General features: G+C 41.4%; 1 protein-coding gene across 11 annotated transcripts in view; it reads right to left on the reverse strand.

Moving 5' to 3' along the window:
* The window catches only part of BRD1 (bromodomain containing 1), a 569,207-nt gene that overhangs the window by 176,910 nt on the left and 369,460 nt on the right, over positions 1–22,837 (reverse strand). For 9 of the 11 annotated variants that reach the window (XR_003858664.1, XR_003858665.1, XM_029616229.1 and 6 more), the window contains one exon: positions 3,181–3,310. Coding sequence is in view for 8 of the 11 variants with exons in the window: in XM_029616229.1 (XP_029472089.1) it covers positions 3,181–3,310 (130 nt within the window). In the remaining 3 variants the exon portion in view is untranslated. Of the gene's footprint in view, positions 1–3,180; positions 3,311–19,867; positions 20,019–22,837 lie in introns of those variants that run through there. The other 2 variants (XM_029616233.1, XR_003858666.1) reach the window with 2 other exon arrangements.

Genomic DNA, 22,837 nt, shown 5'->3' on the forward strand with positions numbered 1-22,837 from the left:
GGCCCACTGAGGGTACCTCATGTAGAGGCGGGCCAAGGGGGTTAAATGGACCAAGGCCACCATATGGCCCAGCAGGTGGAGCAGCAGACGGGCCGGTACCCTCTTTCTGTTGTGAACGAGGGTGGCCAGTGAGGAGAGGGCAACTGCTCGATCCTTGGGCAGGAAAGCCTTTGCCTGTGCCGTATCCAACCTGGCGCCGATAAAGTCTAGCCATCGAGATGGACTGAGATGTGACTTGGGGAAGTTGATAACTAATCTCAATGTCTGCAAGGTCTGAACCATCAAGGCCAGAGCATTCAGGGCCCCGGAGCGAGAGTTGTTCCAGATCAGCCAATCGTCCAGGTATAGAAAAACATGGAGCAAGCGACACCTGAGGTAGGCAGCCACCACCACCAAGTATTTTGTGAAGACGAGTGGGGCTGAGGTCAGCCCAAAGGGCAGCACTTTGTACTGAAAAGTGCCATCCCCACCAGAAAGCGGAGGTGCTTCCTGTGGATGGGGACAATTGCAATATGGGCATAAGCCTCCTTTAAGTCGAGGGAGCAGAGCCAGTCTCCTCTTCGGAGGAGCATTCTGGCTCTGCTCCAAAATGGTCTCTCTGGGCATTCTGGGATCAGAATGCCCAGAGAGACCATTTTGAATTTCTCTTTTACGAGAAATCGGTTTAACACCCTGAGGTCGAGGATGGGGGCGCAATCCGCCATTCCTCTTTGGAATGAGGAAGTACCTCGAGTAGAAGCCATTAGGAGGGCAGAAAGTTCCAATTGAAGAATGACCTGATGGGCAGACATACCCCATGATGGACATGGGGGAGCGGTCTCTGGGAGCCTGCTGAAGTTCAGGCAGTAGCCCTGGCGGACAATGGAGAGGACCCAACGGTCCGAAGTGATCGCTTCCCAGCGGAAGGCGAAGCAAAGAAGCCTGCCACCGACTGGGGGAACGACCACTAGGGGAAACAGATAGAAGGGCTTGCAAGAGCCCAGGCTGGGAGGACTTCCTGGCGGAGGAAGGGCCTTCCGAGGGGCTGGCGGAGAGTTGCTGAAGAGTATCATTTGATCTTTCAGCTGCGAAGGAAAAAACAAAAGAACCTAAGAATACAGTCCTAAAGAAAATAATCAAGAGCAACAAAAGGACACTTCAATAATTTTATCACAGTGTTGGCAATCTGTTATACAAAATTTATTGAACAGTATCCTTTTGTTGCTCTTGATCTTTCAGCTGCGCCAAACAAACAGATTGTTCACTTGTACAGGGGAGGTTCGCAAGCCTGTCCTGAACCTCTGGTCGGAGACCTGAGGCCCGAAGCCAAGGCCAGCCATCTGGCCACAGACACCTCCAGTGGCTAGGTGGGCTGCGGTCTCAAAAATGTCATAGGTTACCTGACCTCATGTCTACCCGCCTCAAGCCCCAGCGTGGCAATGGCTGGCAGGGATTCCTGCTGTTGCTGGGGAAGGCCCTCTGCAAACTCTTGGACCTGCTTCCACAGGTGTGGTTATATTGGGACATGTAGAGCTGGTAGGCCGCAATACGGACAACCAGCATAGCTCCTTGGAACATCTTCCTCCCTATCCCATCAAGCTCTGTGTGTTCACGCCCCGGAGGGGCAGAAGCGTGTATGTCTGGAAGCGTCTGGCCTTTTTAAGTGCGGACTCCATCACTGCCGACTGGTGGGGTAAGGTGCCACCGTTCAAAGCCCACGGCCTATTGAACTAGATTAGTCGCATCACCCTTCCTGTTTAATGGGGATACAGACACTAGATGTTCTCACATATGGAGGAGGAGCTCCTTAAAGACTTCATGGACCGGCACTGCCATGATCTCCTTTGGAGCATCGATGAACTAGAGGACCTTCAGCATCTTGTGATGGGTATCCTCCTCTGACAGGAGCTGGAAGGTGATGGTCTCTGCCATGGTCCTTACAAAACTGGCAAATGACAAGTCTTCATGTGGAGATAGACGCCATTCCTCCAGAGGGGAGGGCTCAGAGGGGTTTGTCAGAGAACTCTGAGGACAAGTCAGAGGAGTTATCACCCCATGGGTCATAGGGACCCTCCTCCTTGCTAGGACTCAGATGCCCAGGAGGGTAGGAAGGCCTGGGTCCCAAGGGCACCGAAGGCCGTGGGGGCACCGGTGGCATTGATGGACTCCCGGGCATCAAGGGGGGCATCGACCAAGGTACACAGGGAGGAACCAGCAGCAGCCCAGGGGACTGCCTGGTTCCTGAGGCCTCATCTTTCTCGGAGGACCCGGGAAGGGCGTTGGAGGCCGAGGAGACATTGAGGGCCTCTCGGGCACTGGTTGAGTTGGTAGGGTGCCAAGAAGGATGTCCAGATACTCCAGCAGGGGTGTGAGCATCAATGGCGGAGGCTCGGGCACCAGTATGGGGGCCGGGGTGCCAGCAGCTTGATGCTCTGTAGCGCTTTGAGCACCGCCGATTGCACCCTGTGGTCCAAATCCTCCTGAAAGTCCTAGGTAGTTAGTACTGATGGAGGGTTTTGGAGCGCCGAAGAGCTTCTCTACTTCTTTCATGCATGCTTGATGCACTTTGGGGTCATTTAGTCACTCAAATGATACCCCCGAACGTCGTGTAAGGATACACACCTCATGCAGATCCGTGATGGACATGGTCCACGAGCACTGGGGGCACCATCGAAAACCTGATGCCGCCATCGAAAAGAAGCCGGCACGTGGTCGCTGACCGACGGGCACTACGGTGCGGGAGTCGGGAATTGACCGCGAATATCGAAGGCAAAAGCCAAGGGCACCTACTGAAAAGAGGAACCGAATGCAAAAGGGGACCAGATGCAGAGGAAACCCCGAAAAAGAGAAGAACTTTCAAGGATTTGGAGCTCCACAACCACGAGGCTACTGCACCACAGAAAAGAAGGGACTGAAGGGAGACCTCACAATGACGCGTGGATAGCATCAGGCTAAGCGTGCTCAGACTGCCAGTCAAAGTTTCTAGAAACTTTGACAAATGTTTTCTGTGCCGGGCTCTATCAGATGTCACCCACATGTGAGGACTACCATCCTGCTTGTCCTAGAAGAATCTTCTCTATAGAATAATTTACAATTTTCAGACAAATAACCCAAAATACTGCTTAAATTTAAAAAGTACCTTAATTCATCAGTGTGCAATGGTTTCATTTTTTCTCTATTAAAACTTATTTTTCATTTTACCTTGAATGACATAATAGACTGCTGCTTGAGGATATACTTGATTCTGATGCACAACGGCGACGAGGTTCAACTTTTCTTCCTGGAGGAATATCTAATTCCCTATTTCCTTCTCCAAAACCATTTGCCAAACCTGCAATAAGAAAAATCTCTGTAATACTTGATGCCACACTGGTATATGATGCGGACATTAAAGCTTAATGTTGCATGGAAATAGACACAAAATATTTGTCATTTTTTATGAGCATTATTTATAAGTGGCTGTGCTGTTTGAGTGCAAGTAACAAAGCCTGAATAAGAATAGGGTCCATGTTCATTCCATACATCCAGTATAGTTTGAATTTTTCTTTAATTAGTAATATGTCTTCTCAATATTAAACATAATTATTTGAATGTTTATTATACATAGCTGCCTATTTAGGAGTGCAAAGAGGCTTTTAAAATTACTTTGTTTTTAGATTTTACACTAAGTTCACACTTGCTTGCCATGGCAAGAGATGCAGAGGAATTTCAGAAAAAGCTACATAGTGTATACTCAATTGCAAGCAGCTGATGCAACATGTGGTTTGTCAAAGTAGGTAAACAGACAGGAACAATGAGAAAGGAAGTCTGGTTAAATACAAAACCAAAATGGTGCCAAAATCTTTCAAGTTCAAAATATTGCTTACACTATCTATGAAATGAAATTTGGTATCTGAGAAATTTCAGGAGGTATCATTCCTTTCTCAATCAAAACACTGTAGCTGAGGACAGTTGTTAGTGGGCATCCAAATGGGCAAGGCTGAAAAACGTCCTACAGAAGCCAAGTCACATAAGGACTCTTGGTGCATAAAATTCAGTAAAGCAAAATATAAAAATAAAAGGAAAATAAGCCAAAATATATTCTAATTTTTAGTTGTTTAAAAAAGAAGAAAAAAAAAGCAAAGTAAAATAAGCACAATAGCAACAGCTAGAAAAAAAGAGCAAAAAGGGCAAGAAAAAATAAAGAAAACATTTTCCCTTGGCTCTAAAATGTTTGACTGGCACTTAAGTTTTCTAAATATATTTCCACTTCTGCAAATGGGAACTACAGTAATGATGCAAACCAGAAACTTTGATAAAAAAGAGTAATGCTTAAATTAAACTATTATAAATCTGTGCTACTGAGACTAGGTTAGGTTAGCTACTGATCTATCACAAAAAACCTGGGCATGTTTTTCATGATCATGCCAGCTAAGTAGACAAAAAAATAAATCACCCAGTTTATAAAATGATTTGCCTTATTTTATGACAAGAAAAAAACAATACTTTCAAGGTCATTTATACTAAAATTATAAAAACTTATGATGAGAGTAATATCAAGAGGACTAGTGATCGGATAAGGTAGAATTCACATCACTATTGAGAGGGCAACAATATGCTTAACATGTATGCATGCAAAAGTATATTTCATTTTCCCATTTCATTTCCTTTTAATTTAGTTTGTGTGTATCATTTTTTAAATTGTCTTTTTTTTAGTGCATACTATTTGCAAAAATTTTGCTTTGTTTTTTGCTTAGAAAATGACAGTTGAGTATTCAATTGAAATGACATTTCTATGTCATTTCAATTGAATACTCAACCCTAGTGTATAACATTTTGTTTGCAATTCTAGGCATATGACTAATTGCTCACTAAAGGTTAAATTCACCATCCTAAATCAAACTCTTGTCCTCATAAAAACATAGAAGTTGAAAAAGGATGAATAGTTGATATTTTACAGAAAACATGAAAAGATTTAAAATGCTGAAAATATTACACTACACTATTAGTGCAGTCTGACTTAAAGTGGGTTGCATTTTTACCAGTTTGTGAAAAGCATCAGTTGAAAATGGATGGAAATTTATGGACAAATTCTTGCACCCAGAGTGATAAATTAAACTGTAATTTAAGTTGCTCAATAGATACAATTATTTTGAAAGATTAACTTATTATTAATTGTGATCCGCTTAGGACTAGGGATAATGCAGAATATATGTTTTAAATAAATTTGTTCAAATCAAATGGTGGATTCCTTTCATTTCAATGTGCATTTTTCTGGTGAATTACTCACAAGCAGCTTTGAGGAAACAAGACTTGCCCACTTACACAGAACTCGTTAATTACTATTCTGTATTTAAGGGGGGCAGACATAAAGCTGGTGGAAGTTTACAACATTCTGGGAGTTGAGGATTAGTAAGAATGACAGTATAATGGCATCAGAAGTGGTCATTTCCATCAAAGAGGCAAACTAAGAAATTTGCTAACTGCATAAAGGGCTCTGTAACCTATACCAGAACAGACACATTGTACGTCGGCTATGAATGAAGAGAGACCAATACACCTTGGGTCACCTCACTTAAGGCAGATCACGTTATTTCACCTTGTGATTAAGAAATTACTTGAAAGGTAAGATCACTGAGAATTTCTGAAAAATCTATCTTTATACTGTAGTGATTATTTTTTTTTTCCTTCTTTGCAGAATTTAAACACTGGCATGTTGTCATGAATTCCTGCCTGGTCTCCTGAAACACTGGAAGTCTAATGGAACTTTCTAGAAAAGTTGCAGAAAATTTCTGCTTTTCAAAACAAAATGTGTGCCTTTTTATTCTTTTGCTTTTTAAGTTCTTTTATTTAAATTGGAGATTTTTATGAAAACTGAGCCTTTAATGAGATAAATTTTCTTTGTTTGCTTGACTCAAAAAAACATGCAAAAAAACATCTGACCACTGACTAAATTATATTGAAATGCTGCTTAAGCAAATAAATCTAAGATAAAAAAATAATCTTGAAGCTTGTACAAAGTGCTAACATTTTATCATTCATAGTTTATGCCCTTTATCCACTATAGCTTCCAAATGCTGTATCCTTCCATAACCTCCCAAATAAACTTAACACCTGACTATGTTTCCTGTTTACACCATTTTTTCTGCTCTACTTGCATATATCTAATAATCTAATCTTCTCCAATTATCTGTTTAGCTTCTCAAGAAAGAAAGGCTGCAGAGCCAATCATGCCAAACAAAAACAGAACAAAGAAATTAAGGCAAAACATTTCAGAAATACTGTGGAAAAATTCTAAAATGATTTTTAGTGACTACAAGTTTTTAGTGCCCCAGTTGATGAGTCCATGTAACTTTCAGATTTGTTCTACTCTATATCATCAACTTTGTCTATTTCATCCATCACCTACCAGATGACTTGGCTAATACTTTCTTTGGTAGGATCTTCAACATTGGCATTTCTTTCACTATTGCACATCATTGATGTCTGCTGTTCCCAAAACCTTTACCTCTTTCAGCTCTTTTCTTCTGCTCAAAACAAAATTTATGTTGGTACTTTCCCATTCCAGCTCCAGTCTTTTATTCACCCTCTTCTCATAAATCCATTTTTCCTTTCTTAAAATTCCTATATGGATCTTAAGTCACCATTATCCTTCACCTCTCTTCTTTGTGAAACTGAGTGTATTGGTAATTCCCTTTCCTTTTCATACTTCACAGAAACACTTCTATCATCTTTTTTTTTTTTTTTTTTGCTGCAAGCAAGACACTCATTGGCTAACAGTGTTCAATCTGCCTATGGCATTTAATATTATGTCATTATTATATCTGCAATCACCAACTAAGTGAAAACGTGAGTTACCGCAAAAGGATCATTAGAAACTACCATGTGTTAGTAGTGTTGCTATTAAAATACTTGAAAAATAATTCCAATAATATTGAGCCAACAAGGGGAATTTACTCATAACAGGCTCCTGCATACTAAATCTATGGTGCCATCTTTTCATCATCATAGCCCACTAGTTGCCAACCTTATATAATCAAAAGTCAATTTTTTTTTTTTTTTACAATATTTGTATATATTTGCTTATTAAAATGAAACATTTTCTATGACCACAGCATATGAAACAACCTGGGGTACATTTTAAAACACAGCGCGCGTGCGTACTTTTGTTCGCGCATCAGGCTCGAACAAAAGTACGTAGCCGTGCATATCTTATAAAATCTGGGTCAGCGCGCGCAAGGGGGTACACATTTGTGCAACTTGCGCACGCGCTGCCCGTTCCCTCCAAGGCCGCTCTGAAATCGGAGCGGCCTCGGAGGGAACTTTCCTTCTGCCTCCCCCCACCTTCCCCAACCTAACCCACCCCCCTGGCCCTATGTAAACCTGCCCCCCCCCACCTCTGTCGCACAAGTTACGCCTGCTCGAGGCAGGCATAACTTTGCACGCGCCGGGCCGGCTGCCGCTCGCCATGTTCCGGTCCGGGGGCTGGTCCAGAGGCTGTGGCCACGCCCCGGAACCACGCCCGCAGCACCACCCCCGGATGACGCGCCGACCGCATCACGCCCTATGATTCGCCAACCGCTGTCACGCCCCCCCCCCCCCCCCGACACACCCACCCCAAGAAAGCCCCGGGACTTGCGCGCGCCGGAAGCCTATGCAATATAGGCTCAGCGCGTGCAGGGGCCTTTTAAAAGGGTTACGCGTGTACCTTATGCGCGTAGCCCTTTTAAAATCCGGCCCCTTGTGTACTTAGCTTCCCATGGTATATTACTCTGAAGGCAGCTTCCAATCCAAAATCCAAATCCACAATTAAACACCCAACATAGGCCATGTTTCAAGTGAAGACTCATCTTCTTCAGGGTTTGTTTCTTTATTTCCCCACTGCTGGTGTCTTCCGGAAGAGAGACAAAGATAGTGAAGAGTGTTGGTTTTCAGGAGAAGACGCCAGCAGTGGGGAAATAGAGGAACAAACCCCTGAAGAAGATGAGACTTTACAAAATATCGTCCGTGTTGGGTATTAATAATTATGTATTTTGGCTTAGAAGCTGTCTTCAGAGTAATATAGCATGGGAAGCTAAGTACACAAGTTGTGTTTCATATGCTGTGGTCATAGGCAGCAAATATATAAAAATATTCTAAAAAGATGATGTATAGGCTTGGTAAGAAGTGGGCTACGATAAAATGGTGGCACAGTAGATTAAGTATGTGGGAACCTGAATTGAGTAAATTCCCCTCATTTGCCAATATTATTGGAATTATTTTTGAAGTATTGTAATAGCAACACTTCTAACAGATGGTAGTTTCTAAGTGATCCTTCTCGGTAATTTAATATTGTGCATGATACATTCTTTTCCAACCATTTGTTCTGGCCTCTAATGCAGTTCTCTTGTGGTTCACATATCTGTCACTGCACTTGCTGGATCATTCAGAATGCAAAAGTGTCCCTAAACTTCTCCATGTACTACATATTTATCCTTGGCTGCCACATCTTTCCATTTACCCTTTTTCAGTTCTAATATATTCACTGAAATTCGTTCACTTCATACCAGTGATATATTTAATTCTTTCGTTTCCTTCATTACTATGGTCAACTACTTGGATGACCTTGTAGAATCTAAAGCTGAATATGGCTTAAACAGATGTCCTCTCTCAGCTACTTCTCCATTTGCTCTTTCCTCCACCACTCAAATAGACCAATGTACTCAGATCATTTACTTTCCTTCTTGAAACACAGCTTAACTACAGCTAAATCATGCCACCTCAATCTCCTCAAAATCTTCTGTTTTGACTTTCATTTTATCAGAAATACAAACTTTTTCTTAAATATGAAAAGGGTTATAACACTGCAAAATCATTGTTTTTTTGCTCTGTAAGGGAATTGCAATGATGAAAACCATTAAGAAATATGAGTCTACATGGCTACATAACTTCAATGCTAGCCTATACATCATGAAAGCCTCTAAAAAGCAGAATCCAAATAAAATTAGATTTATTCCAATTTCCAACATATACAATATTTAAGGCAGAATTACCTAGATTACTTAAAATAAATGTTTGACTTCATTGTGTTTATTTTCTGTAATCTCTTTAGATCTCTTTATTGTACCAACATATTAACTCTTTAGGTAACACCTTTTATTACCACCACACCATTTTTAAAAATCTCTTTAAACTGGAGGTGCTTTGAGGCTGAGTATCATTGCTCATATTTTGAAGAACTGCAAAGTAGAACAGTGAGTATTCTGAACTTTTCATCACTAGGTCATCAATTCCAATCCATCTCAAGTCAGTAGGGAATTAAAAGTTGGGCTATGTGAGATGAGATATGGTTTCAATTCAGTTCCAGGAAACACCACAGAAGTGTTTACATTGTGGCAACTATCAGATTCCTACAAATCTGTGAACTTATCACTGATTTGTGACAAGGACACAAAAATTATTATAGCCTCTATTCATTTCATACATATTGAAAACAGTATCATCTAATAATTAAAATAATACATTTAATAAAATTATATATTTTTAACAGTTGCCTGAAGCTGAATCTTGAATCCATGGTAGCAATTATGTTTAGAATAGAGTCAAATTAATAAATGAAATGGGAATTAATCAGTTTAGGACAGCAGTATGCTATATTTTTGGCATCATATTCAATATGGATCAAATGGATTCCTTAAGTACAACTTTCCTGAATTCCTTACTAATATAGTTACACTAGGAGGTATAGGGGAGTTTCTTAGAAATTCCAAAAGCAGTAATGTAGAGGTAAAGAGGATAATTTTCAAAATCATTTCTCTGGGTAAACTGCTATTTACCTAGATAAAATTACTATGCTGAAAATGGACCTCCTGTGCCTAGCTAAAAAACCATTCTCGTGGCCTGCCTCAGGATTGAACACATTTTCTCTGTGAAATACCAAACTCTAGTTAACCCTCAAAGGACAGTAGACAAATCATAGACTCCTGTGCCAGGCACAGTTCCTGTGGCCTAATTCATAAGGCAAACCCTGACATCACTAAACATCACAAATATGGCAATTAAAAAATATATATAAAATCTCAAACTAATTCTTTTTAAATATCTTTCACAGTTAAACTTTCTAATTCCAATGCTCCCCTTGGCAGTGAGTACTATGATCTCATTAAATTCTTTCTATTAGGCCTCCAGCTCAGGATATCTACTATCAGCACTAGCAGTTATCTAATATTGTCTGGTGCTAAACACACTACTGTTTTAACTGCTAGCAGGTACACTATATACCCATTGGTCCTGAGTCCATCTGCTACACGCTAGGAAATCAAAGTTTTATCTCCAATACATATAACCCTAAACAGTATTTGGTTAGAATGTCAAACTGTCACAATTTATGGATCGCACCCTTGACATGTTTTGTACTATTGTACTAATTAGAATTGTCATTTAGGTATGCATTTAGGATGCAAACTGCTAGGAATGGCACATACCTATGGTATATCAAATACAATACAATATAAAACCTAAGAGGAGGTTCTTTTAAAGCTATTTGCCTTGCTCTCCTGAAGCCTCTGATTGCTTTGTGATTTTTCATAGGAAAATCAGCAGCAATATTAAATTTTAATTCACTGTGAAAGTGTATATCACTGTAAAACAGAAACTGAATGCTGATAAAGAAAGCCAGACAGATCCAGACTGCCCATTTTCTCTACTTATTGCAACATCACAGATCCTACTTCTCTAGGATTACTCTTGCTTTTTCCAGCGTTAAAAGTTCCTTTGCTTCTGGCCACATGATTTATTATTTTTTTTATAATTTTGATATTGCTTTTGCCAAACTGCTTCCATAGGGAGATGATTCCATGCATCTACTATCCTTTTGGCAAAAACTTCCTTGAAATACTTCTGAAACTACTCTCATAAAATGAACCTTTGTGCTCATTATTGATCTACTGAAATTGGAAAAGATACATACAAAATACTGTTGAAGAACATTTCTTTTAATTGTGAACAGTATTATAAGTTTGTTTTCTAAAAATGTATTTTAATTCACAGGTACAATATGCTAGAAATGGATCAAAAAAAATTCCAATCTATGTTCACAAATTAAACTCAATCTGGGCATTCATCCTCATTTGGGGCTTGCGAACTGATTAGATTTAATAATATAAACCTAGGAAAATATGGAAATAACTATCCCAAATACAATATGAGTCTTAGTCAACATTACCCAATTTCCTGAGTTTTACAGCAATATAAGCAGCCATATTCACATGTGAATATTTGAATTATGAGCAAGTCACAATACATTATGAATTGTCTTTCAAGCTTTTATTTTAGTGACATGCTTTAAAGGAGAAATTATTTACCTGATAATTTCCTCTAGTAAGGCAGGTCAATCCCATCGAGTGGGTTATGTACTTCTGCCAGCAGATGGAGATGAAGAAAAAGCTGACATCACAGCTATATAGTACCGCCCCGACATCAGCCCACCAGTATTCTCTGGAAAAGCCAAACTGTGCACAAAACTGATTATACTTAATCATCATCATCAATAGCCAACCATTCATGTTTCTCAACCAACAGATCAATCCCTATGAGTGGGATATACCAAAGCTGATCTCGAAAAGGGCGAGAGGCTGCCATCAGTCCAGTAAATACCACCCATGCAAACGTGGTGTCCTCCCTATCCCTAACATCCAAGTGGTAATGTTTGGAAAAGGTGTGCAAGATAACCATGTCGCTGTTTGGCAAATTTCAGCAAACGACAACAAAAGTTCCACCCATGATATTGCCTGAGCTCTTGTGAAATGAGGTCTAATCTGTTTCGGTAAGGCATCCTCAGCAGCTTCACAGGCTGCCATGACTTGACACCAGCAACGATTGCTCGCTGGGTTGACGATGCTACTTGCTTACCTCCACCCTGGAGCATAAACAGGTGATCAGACTTCCGAACAGCAGTAAATGACACTTGACGTCCAAGGAAAGCAAAAGGCGGTACTCGGCTTCATCTCTGTCCCTGCCTAAGGCAGGCAGAGAAATGGACTGATTCAAATGAAAATACGAAACCACTTGGGGAAAAAAAAAAAAAAAAAGGAGAGCATAGTCCGAAGTTGAACTGCACCTGGAGTCAAATGGAGAAAAGGCTCACAGCAGGAAAGAGCCTGCAGCTCAGAGACCCGATGTGCCAAACAAATTGCTACCAGAAAAGCTGTCTTCAAGGTAGGCAGTCGCAAGAAAAGAGTAAGCAGCAGTCAAAAAGTCGGACCTGCCAAAAACTTAAGGACTATGTTAAGGTCCCACACAGATACTGGAAGCCGCAATGGGAAGCGAAGATGTCTAACTCCCTGCAAGAAATGGGACATGTCCAGATGGGAAGACAAAGGTCCTCCCCATTTACTCTCCCCATATAACAAGCCTGTGCTTCAACTTGAACCTTCAAAGTTTTAAGGGCCAAACTTAAGCAAGCCATCTTGTAAAAATTCCAAATCAAAGCAATATCCACCTTGAGCGGTAGAGTACCTCACTCGGAACACCAGGCCTCAAAGACCCTCCAAACTCTAACACAGGCTAGAAAAGTAGAAATTTCCGGCCTGAAGCAGCATGGAAATTACAGTAGGTGAAAAGCCCCACTTCCTCAACCGAGCCCTAACCTGAGGGGACTGCCCACCAAAAGAATCTGGAGATTGGAGTACCATGGCCTTCAAGCCCGATATGAAGCCACTAAAAACTGTGTTGGTTTAACTTGAAATTTTCTGGACCAGTCTGCCTACTAGAGGCCAGGGCAGAAACGTATTCAGAAGGGCGACACCTGGCCACTCCTAAACAAGAGCATTGATGCCCATTGCCTTTGGGTCCAACTTGAACTGAAGCAGCATGGAACCTTTGTATTGTTGAAGGTCACCAACAGGTCTAGATCCGGTAGGTCCCAATGATTCACAAGGAGTTGAAAGGCCTCGTTCACCAGCTCCCATTCTCCTGGGTCCAAGTTTCTCCTGCTGAGGAAATCGGCTCTCATATCGTCCTTTCCGGTAAGGTGAGAGTCTGACATGCTTAGAAGCTGCTCCACTCACACCATGTGAAAATCTATCTTCTCTGACACCTGTTGACTCCTTGTTCCACCCTGATGTTAATGTAATCCACCATCGTCGCACTGTCGAACATTATCTGGACCACTTAAGTCTCTAGCTGCTCGAACCACAGGCTCGCGCCTCCAGTCTGTTGATGTTCCACTGCCTCTCTGCTGCATTCCAGTGGCTTTGCACCACCAACTCCTGACAATGAGCCCCCCAGCCCCGGAGGCTCGCATCTATTGTGAGTACTAACTAATCCGGTGTTATCAGGGACATTCCATTCCTGAGATGATCTGCGTGTAATCACCAGTCCATATGGGATCTCACCTCTAATGGAAGGAGCAGCCTCATCGAAGAGTTCTGCGACTGCAGACTCCATTGGGAGAGCAACACGCACTGAAGAGGGTGCATATATGCCTTTGCCCAGGGAACCACTTCTAAAGCAGCAGCCATCACCCCTAGGACCTATAGATTAGACTACATATGGTTGGATGAACAGAGTTTCACAGGGATCGAACTCACAGCATCCACGTGTGGATCCAAGACACCGACAGAAATACTCTGCCCTGCATCGAATTGAACCCCAAGATACTCCAGGGTCTGAGACAGCTGGAATTTGCTTTTGGCCACATTCACTACCCAGCCTAATTCCTGTAGCAAGGAAACCACCCTGTGGGAAGCACAAAGACTCTCTTCCATTGTCTTGGCTTGAATCAACCAGTGGTCCAGATAGAGGTGAACTAGAATGCCCTCCTTTGAAGGGCTGCCACTACCACCATCATGACCTTGGGAAAGGTCCTGGGCGCAGTGGCTAGTCCAAGGGGCAAGGCCTGAAATTGGTAATGACAATCCAGGATAGCAAATTGCATGAACCATGATTTACCCATCGTATGGGAATATGTAGATTCTCCTCCAAGATCCAAAGACGTGAGCCATTATGATGTGAACAGCCTGTTACGCTCTCCTCCTCCAGAGGGGAGGAGTTAGCTATCTGTGGTGCTGACCCCGCCAGGAGGGCAGAGTTAGTAATCTGTTAGCGAACTGCTGTTAGATGCTCCTGTAAGGGAAGGAGGTAGCAATCTGTTATGGATCAACTCCCCAGGGAAGAGGAGTTGGCAATCTGTTCTATGACATTCTTTTGAGGAGAGGAGCTAACAATAGGTATATTGTACTTCGCTGCTGAGATAGCAATCTATCATGCCTCCGCTACGGAGTAGCAAGCTGTTATATATAGGCTGCTGGCAAGTCCCATAGAAAGAGAAGGTAGCTATCTATATAATACTTCCGTGAATGGTGTTAGTGGTCAGTAGTGGTTGGCTCCCACAGAGTGATAGTAGTGTAAGGAATGACCACTTGGAGGAAATGGTGAATCCCTGGGCCGATGGCAGATGACAGCGCCCTCAGGAGGAGATCCTGAGAGGAACCACCGGCTAGGCTAGAATATGAAGTAAATACAAATAGTTCTTTATTAAGCTGGACCACCAGCGGTGGCAGTAGTGAATCGAGGTGTCCGATAGGGCTGAAGTCCTCTGATACTGGAATGTAATCTCTGGGTCGCTGAGCTGTAGAGAGAGACTGGAAGTAGTGAGTAGACAGGGTATACTGGATTCAAGATGGTACACTCACAATAGTAGATGTCTGCAATGGTCTCTATGCCACAGAGAGTCTTTAGTATATTCAGGAACAGGAGCCGTAGGCGAGCACTGGTTCCTCTAAACAGTCTGTAATAAGAACTCACAATAGCTGTATATGAAATAGCTTCTAGAGTAGAAGAGAGTCTGTAAAGGATTCTAGGAACATGGGCTCTCGTGGAGCGAGTACCGGTTCCTATCTGCAATCTTGTCAATATAACTCTCGATCTCCGTACCTGCGATAACGTCTTGGATGGAAGGGAGTCTTCAGAGCTATAGGAATATAGGCCCTCGTGGAGCGAGTACCGATTCCTATCTACAATAGAACTCGCTGTGCTCACGTCTGCGATTGCTTCCAGGTAATGAGGAGTCTTCTGAGTATTCCAGCAATCTGAAATCAAGAAGAGAGCGGAGCCCCCATGGAGCGGGTACTCCTGGTAAGTTTGAAAAAGCCGAGCAGTGGAGAAGGATTCCCCTGGCTGACTCGGATCGTTGTTGCAAGTATCGTGGATTGCCGAAGCGAGTCCTGTTGGAGTTCCTTGCTAACTCATTAGAGGTTAGCAAACAAAGACCTTTTAAAGTAAAAATGGATGACATCACTACGGGGGGACGCCCCCGAGGTTCGCGCCCTTGATGGTACAAAGTCTGGAGCACGCGCCCTTACGTCATCAGGAACATGGCGGATCCGTAGCGTCAAGCCAGCCCGGGGACACTGGGACCAAGAGGCAGGGAGAAGCCGCGGCTGCATCTGTCCGTTAGAGCCGAAGGGAGTCGCTCCCAAGGTAGAAAGGGTGGAGCGAGGGGCGAGAAAAGGCACAAATGAAACACAGCCATTATGACAGAGTGCACCATTTCCATCCTGAAATGCAGACTCGTAGATGTCGGTTGACGCCCTTGAGATCTAGTATGAGCTGAAACGACCTGTCCTTCTTGGGCACAACAAAATAAATAGAATAGCAGCCCATATTTTGCTGTGACTCAGCAACGGGAATCACCACTTTCAGATTCAACAGCCACTGTAATGTCACTTCCACATCTACCCCCTTCTGAGGGAAGTTGCATGGAGAGACCATGAAGGCATCTAGAGGAATGCGAAGAACTTCTACAGCATACCTGTCCCGAATCACTGGATCCACCTGTAATAAAATGGGATAGGTGACCACCATGTGAGCCCGCAAACCTTCACTGGGAAGACAGAGGGGCTCCAGCTCTGGAGCCTGCTTCCTTTTGAGATTCTTAGGGGCGAAAGGACAGACTGCAGAATGGACTGGAACAGTGGGAAGAACCTCCTCCATAAGGTTGAAAATGCCGGTAGTCTCGAGAACAGTCAGTTGCCTGAAAAGACCGGCAACTGGTTTCTTGTCCTCTGGCAATTGAGGGTCCTGGGTCTCTCCCCATTTACTTGCCAGTTTTTCCAATTCACTGCCAAACAAAAACGAGGCTTTGAAGGGCAGCTTAGTAAGATTAAACTTTGAAATAGTATCTGCGGACCAGTTGCGCAGCCACAGCTGCCACCTGTCTGCAATAACTGAAGCAGCTCCTATGGTGGGCTGGCTGGCATACCAAGTCACAACCTGCATCAACCAAGAAGATAGCCCCTGCTTCTATCGTAGGTCCAAGATCGGACCCAGCACCACCAGATTCTTGACAAAGACGTAAGGTAACCCAAGATGCAACAAGAAGCAATTTGCAAGTTCATTGTCACTGCCTCAAACACTTGTTTTAGGATAGCCTCAATCCTCCTAGCCTGAACATTCCTTCAGTGCTGGCACCTCCTTCTACCAGGATGTTGGTACATTCGTGACACAAAGACCAAAGCACCCACCCTATGGAAATGCAACTGCTTTGGCCTGTGGATCTAAGGGGTATAAATCCACAAAGACTCATCCCCCTTTAAAAGATGCCTTTGGTGTACTCCATCCCAGATCAATCAGCTCCTGGACTGCATCCAGGAGGGAAAAGAAACAAGCAGCCGTGCACAAGGTGACCAAAATAGATCCTTCTTCTTCATCCCCAAGGAGTCAGGCTCAGCCACTCCGTGGGTCTTCAAAGTCAGAGATCAAACCCAGTAACTCATCTCTCTGAAAGAAACGGGAATAGGGTTCTATATGGCTCCAAATCTAGGGGGGAATGTCTCCTTCCTCACCAGGAGAGCCATCCCCATTCATCACTGGTATCATGATCCACCTGCATTCGAGCTCTGTCAGACTGCACCGCACTACGGTATGGAGACAGGTGAAGGAGCACTAACAGAGCACGGAACTACCTTAGTAGGTACTACTGATTCAGAATACCGCCCTTGTAGAAATGTCCTGCAATCCCTGGAAGAATTCTACCCAGGAAAAGGAGGACAGGTATATTCCAGGTTGCCACAGGCCCGAACCTGATGACCTAAGGGCTAGTGTCCCCCTGTGGATCAATCAAGGGAGGTGACACCCCTGCTGTGACTTTCCCTCAATCCCACAGAGATGGCACCATTGCCAGCAAAATCAGGAAGAGGTAAATCTCCCTGAGCATCTAGGGCAGCACTGACATAAGCTAAAAGAAGCTCCAGCTGAATGGCCCTGATGTGGCATGCTACACAAATAGATAGGTGCTTAGGTTTTTTCGCCACAAGCGCCAAGCTGTAAGCGCGCAGACTAATAAAGGCTCGCACTTAGATTACCTGTCCGTATAAGCCGTGCCCAAAACGGACGCACAAAAAGTATCCAAGCACATGCACCTAGGCTGTTCGTCCAACTGGACGCCTAAATTGGATGCCCAGAACCCGATGCCTAAGCTGGATGTGCACTGTTGGTCTGCAGCAAAAAACGTGCAAAACTACATGCGCCAAAATGGGAGAAGCCTGGGAACAGGGCCTAGCCGAATGGCTGCTCAACCCGCCGTGCCTGCACTATCTCATCTCACAGAACTCCCCAGAGACATGAGCGGGACAACTGAATGCTGAAGAAACAGACCCTTCTCCTACTTTCTTTTCATTTTTTTTTAAGTAAAAAATCTTTTCCCTGAGCTCAGCCCTCCCTGGCAGAGAGCAGGAACGAGTTCCAGCTAGGGGGGGGGGAGGGCGCTAAAGCTTTCATCACTGAGCCTCTCTCAGCCTGCAACTGCTAATTTGAATTTAGGTCCACATCAATCAAGGCTACCGGACTGAAAGCACTATATTGAGGGAGGGACCGCACCGGTATCACCTCCAGGAGGCAAGCAGTGCTACATAGATATCTCATCTTTCCAAATTTTCTTCTTTTCCTTTTTTTTTTTTTTACACTCATAGGCAATCCACCAAAGGGAAATGCATGGCCAACATCTGCTGGAGACAAAGAATACTGGCAGGCTGATATTGGGGTGGGAATATATAGCCGTGACGTCAGCTTTTGCTCCTTCTCCATCCGCTGGCAGAGGTACATAACCTACTCATTGGGCTTGACCTGACAATGCTGAAGAATCATCTTTTCTTTTTGGGTCCTATTTTCCTAATGGCAAAGGGGAGGGATGCAGAAAAGGAGAAATTGTTTTTTTTGGCACAGTAGTTTCTTCCTGTCCATTTAGGCTTCCTGCTCAGGCAGAAATAGCCTCTATTTGGGTTATGGCTCTATGAACCTTCATTTACAACTACCTGGAGCTTTTTCTTCTATTTTTATATCCCTCTCCCAACTCAGCCCAGCCATTATAATAATAGTTTATAGTTTATTGGTTTTTTTAGACCAATAAACGAAGCCTTCACAATGGTATACAATTAAATCATAGCATAGAAATACAGTAATGTGATAAAAGGAAATAACAGCTAAAAACACTACAAGAGGAAGCACAAAATAATTTAGCCGTTAAAAAGACATCTAAAAATAAAATTACTTTAAAAATTCCTAAAATAAAATATCCAAAATTTGTTAGGATTAGAACAAAATAATTAAACAAGCCCATGTGTTTTCTAGTGCCCAACTTCACTGTAAGCAAGTTTGAACAAACCACGTTTTTAACTCTGCTTTGAATTTTTTTTTTTTGTCAGCCTGCATTCTCAACGGGGTAGGTAGTAAATTCCATACTTTTGTTTCTGCTATTGAGATTATACCAGGTGGCTTCCTCCTGAACTCGGCTAACATGGACCTTAAGTCTGGCCACTAGCATCATTGTTAAAAGAAGACTGAGGTACTCTGATCTCCATTTTGTACTTCAGTATACTATCTTTGTACTTCACTATACTAGCTTCAGTATACAAACTACCAGAAAAAGACCATTACGGAACTTATATTCTAATGTGCAGTCCTATAAGGCAATTCTCCACTGAAATAATAAGACATTACCCCAGAATGTGGTGGTACAGATTCTTAAGCCAGGGAAAAATTCTTTACAATGATGTATAAAGAAACCACTGAAAGAAATCCTACTTGGCACATAGAATGTATCAAAAGTAGAAAAATAAAAATATAAAGTGCACCTGAGCCATTCACTTTTTCTTTTAAAGACAAAAAATGGAGGCCAAGACAATCATACTTTAAAGTTCTAAAAAATTCAACAACTAATTTACCTAACACTATATATATTTCAACTTTTTTAACATACTTTATTTCCTTTAAAGTTTTCTTTCCCTTAACTATTCAGTGCCAATTTTATATGCTATCTATAACGTCTTAAAATTAACAGTGCCAATAATTCTGTATGAAGTATCTAAGCCAAGACTGAAATCATTTTCCCTATCATGTCAAGTGCTACATATGGAAAAAAAAATCAACCTACTGGCACCAAAGCTTCTAACACCAATTCTAATGTATTTTAATTAATAAGTGCAAAAAGGTTTTGATACCTGCACCAATGGATTAAAACAAAGAGCTAAAGAACATTTGATATTCTAAATAATACCAATATTACATACAAAGATGTTCTGTAAAATAAACAATTAGGAGAACAAAGATCTCATTTAATTGAAACATCAAAATGACTATAAGATGAAAAAATATTTGTTGATTATGTAATATCAAAATGTTCATCTCAGACAGCACAGCCAAATAATTTTACTGTGAAGGCTTATTCAATTATCCTTAAACAAGAGTCTGCAAAGGTGTCACACATTTTCCATTTTGGGAAACTTGTCAGCAGTTACGCAGGTCTGCCCTTTAATAAAGAGTCTTACTGGTTAGTTTTCCCTTCCCTTAATCCCACCCCACATGCTGGACTGTAAACCAGCAAGGCAAAAAGAAAAAAAACATACAATGGCAATTACAAGGTGGTTTTCTCTACCTGAATAGTGGCTCAACCTGTTTTGGGGCTAGTAAGTAGAGCTTACTGCTTTCGAGGACCATGGATCAATTCCTAGTGCTGTGGTCAGGTTGCGAATCACAACTGTTTCCAGGTCTCGATGTGCCAGACGAGGGGGTTGGGTGCTTGCCCCCTGAGAAAAGGGAAAACCAGAGGAAGGATGTTTAAGCAACCTTGCAATATTAAGGCAGCATAACATGCCACTGGGTAATGGATATCATTGTGGGACATCACTATAGTTCAGTACTGTATAATATCACTACCACCAATGGGTGGCACAGTGTCTATTTTCGGAGGCACATAAAGCAATGGGATTGGCACAATTATCTTGAAAAACTACTAGTTTAAACTGGATAGTATCGTATGAATTCCCATTCCACTTTTATTTCTTGTGCTGAACAACCTACCTTATGAAGAGAAAACAAAGGGGATAGAGGAACAAAGGGTAAACTGAGGTAAAGGGAGAAGGAAAAAACTTACCTTTCTTTAATACATAGAAATATGTATGAAATGAACCCTGCAAACCACTATTGAAATACAAAAGTAGAAGTGGTAAAGAGAAGATGAATTGTTGGATGAAGAAAAAATAAAATTGCATGCATTGTTCTCAGATGTATATTTTTGTGTTACTAAAACGTAAAATATAGTATACTTGCACAGAAAGCAATGTGAAAATGTATTTGTATTTACAAGACAGATATATGAGATTGCAGGAACTGATTGCCACTAAATTTATACATTAAAATTATATCAAATTATTTATTGAGGGTAGAGAACAGTATTTCCTTATGGCTGCTATAAAGTCTTTTGATAACTAACTACTGATAATTCAAGTAGTATTCTACTCTTCACTGGTCTATTTCAGGAATTAAGATACCAAATCATATGTTATGAATCAAGATCCTTAATTTTATGGCCAGAATTTGTTAAAAATAAAAATGTTTTTACGAACTAAAATACAAAAAAAACTAGATCATAAAATGTCATTTACTTTTATTATTTCACAGATGTGCTATGCTCATTTTTGATACTATTGCCAAATATATAAATCACCTAATATACCAAGTTTAATGAACTCATTGATAAACCTAAACAACTTTTTTTTTGGAGCGGTTGACAAAGTCAGCACCTACCCTTTAATAACTTCAATACATAATTTTATTAGAGCAGTTTATGAACTGTTCAAAATTGTTAAGGAAGGGAGCCACTACCCTATAGTAATGTCATACAGTATGTTTTTGTAATCTTTAAACCGCTATCCTTCTTCCACTAAATAATCATTAAAGTGCTCTAAGTGCAAAACCAAAATATTTTTGATGAATCAAAATGAAAACTAAACACTGTTAAGAACAGTCTTTACCCAGCTCTCGTTAATGTAAGTAACTGGCAAGCGGCATGCTAAATCAATGAGACAATGAAGCAAAATACTTTCCTCCCAACATGGCCATGTTTCAAACTTGCAGTCCTTCCTCAGGGAATATTGGAAGATCAACGTCTTGATGCATATGATGTTTCCTTGCATGCCCGTAACTAGATGAGAATCTTTCACGCCGACCGATGTTGGGAGGAAAGTACAGCAATTGATTTCATATATCAAAGTACTGACAAGTTGGATGGTTCCTTTATTAAACAATTTTTTTTTAATTTGTGAAAAACATGTATGAGGTATAACAATTTGCCACCACATATTTCTCAATTGGAGAACAATGAATGTAGTGATCAAGTGCATTAGAAAAGGGGACCTTAATAGAAATCCATGAGAACTTGATATCACTGAGAAATGATGCTTCTACAAGTGCCACAATAAAAATCTAAATTTATAAACCCAAACAATATAACATGAAAAAATTATGAATTCAAAAAAAGACCTGTTATATGGATGTCAATTGACAACAATAAAAATCTAGGCATTTAAATTTAAGAAAGAGGATGAACAAAAGTTTAGAGCACCTCAGGCCATCATACCAGAAAAAGTTGGGTGTTGTCCACAAAATGGTGAAGAGAGACAGAAGATTAATACTCAAACACATACATGATACAAGCCTTGTGTCAGTGCATGCCATGACTGCAAACTTGGGCATGACTTGTATCAGCTAAATGAGTAATCAAGCAAACTGCATCCTCAGAATAGAATTCAACCATCAGGAAACATTTGAGATGAATATAAGAAAACTGAGGGGAAAAAAAAAAAAAAAGAGGATTGTGATTTATGAGGATGTAGGGGTTCACCATTTTAATCCAAAGACCTAAACAGCAAGGCATGAAATTGAACACTGCCTACATCACAAGATATTAAAGATGGTATCAGTAAGTGAAGTTATGCCAAATATGTTTTGGAACACAGAAGGATAGCCAAGAACTGATCAACTTTCAAAATGCAAGACCATTAAAAGGAAGAAGAATGATAATGAATTACTGTACTTGTAAAATGTGATCAAGGAAAGCTGAACCAATGAATGCTGTTTCTTTAGGGTAATAGCATCACTCCCATGTCTCAGATTGCAAAAGTAGTTTTTAACCCCCTTCCCCCATTCAGTCTTCAAATCTGACTCCCTCAAGACTTCTCTAGTTGAAGAACATTTCAGTGTATTTCTATACATTTAGGACAAAAACATCTACATAAGAACATAAGAAGCTGCAATACTGGGTCAAACCGAGGGTCTATCAAGCCCAGCATATGTTTCCAACACTGGCCAATCCAGGTTACAAGTACCTGGAAAGTACTTAGGCGAATGTAACCTGGATAGGCATAGCACAAGTACAATGGACCAAGACAACAGATGTCAAGTGAAAAACAATGGAACCCTATGTTCTTTTTTTCCCTTTGTAAAACTAGAATCTTTCTGAACACCCACTGTATACAAAATATCCCTTTCAGAATATTCCACTTTAGATAAGACAGGAACATAATTTCCATAACCACATCTAAATGAATTTGTTTAGTAAATTAAC

This window comes from Rhinatrema bivittatum, chromosome 9 (assembly GCF_901001135.1).
Source record: "Rhinatrema bivittatum chromosome 9, aRhiBiv1.1, whole genome shotgun sequence".
Classification (NCBI taxonomy): Eukaryota; Metazoa; Chordata; class Amphibia; order Gymnophiona; family Rhinatrematidae; genus Rhinatrema; species Rhinatrema bivittatum.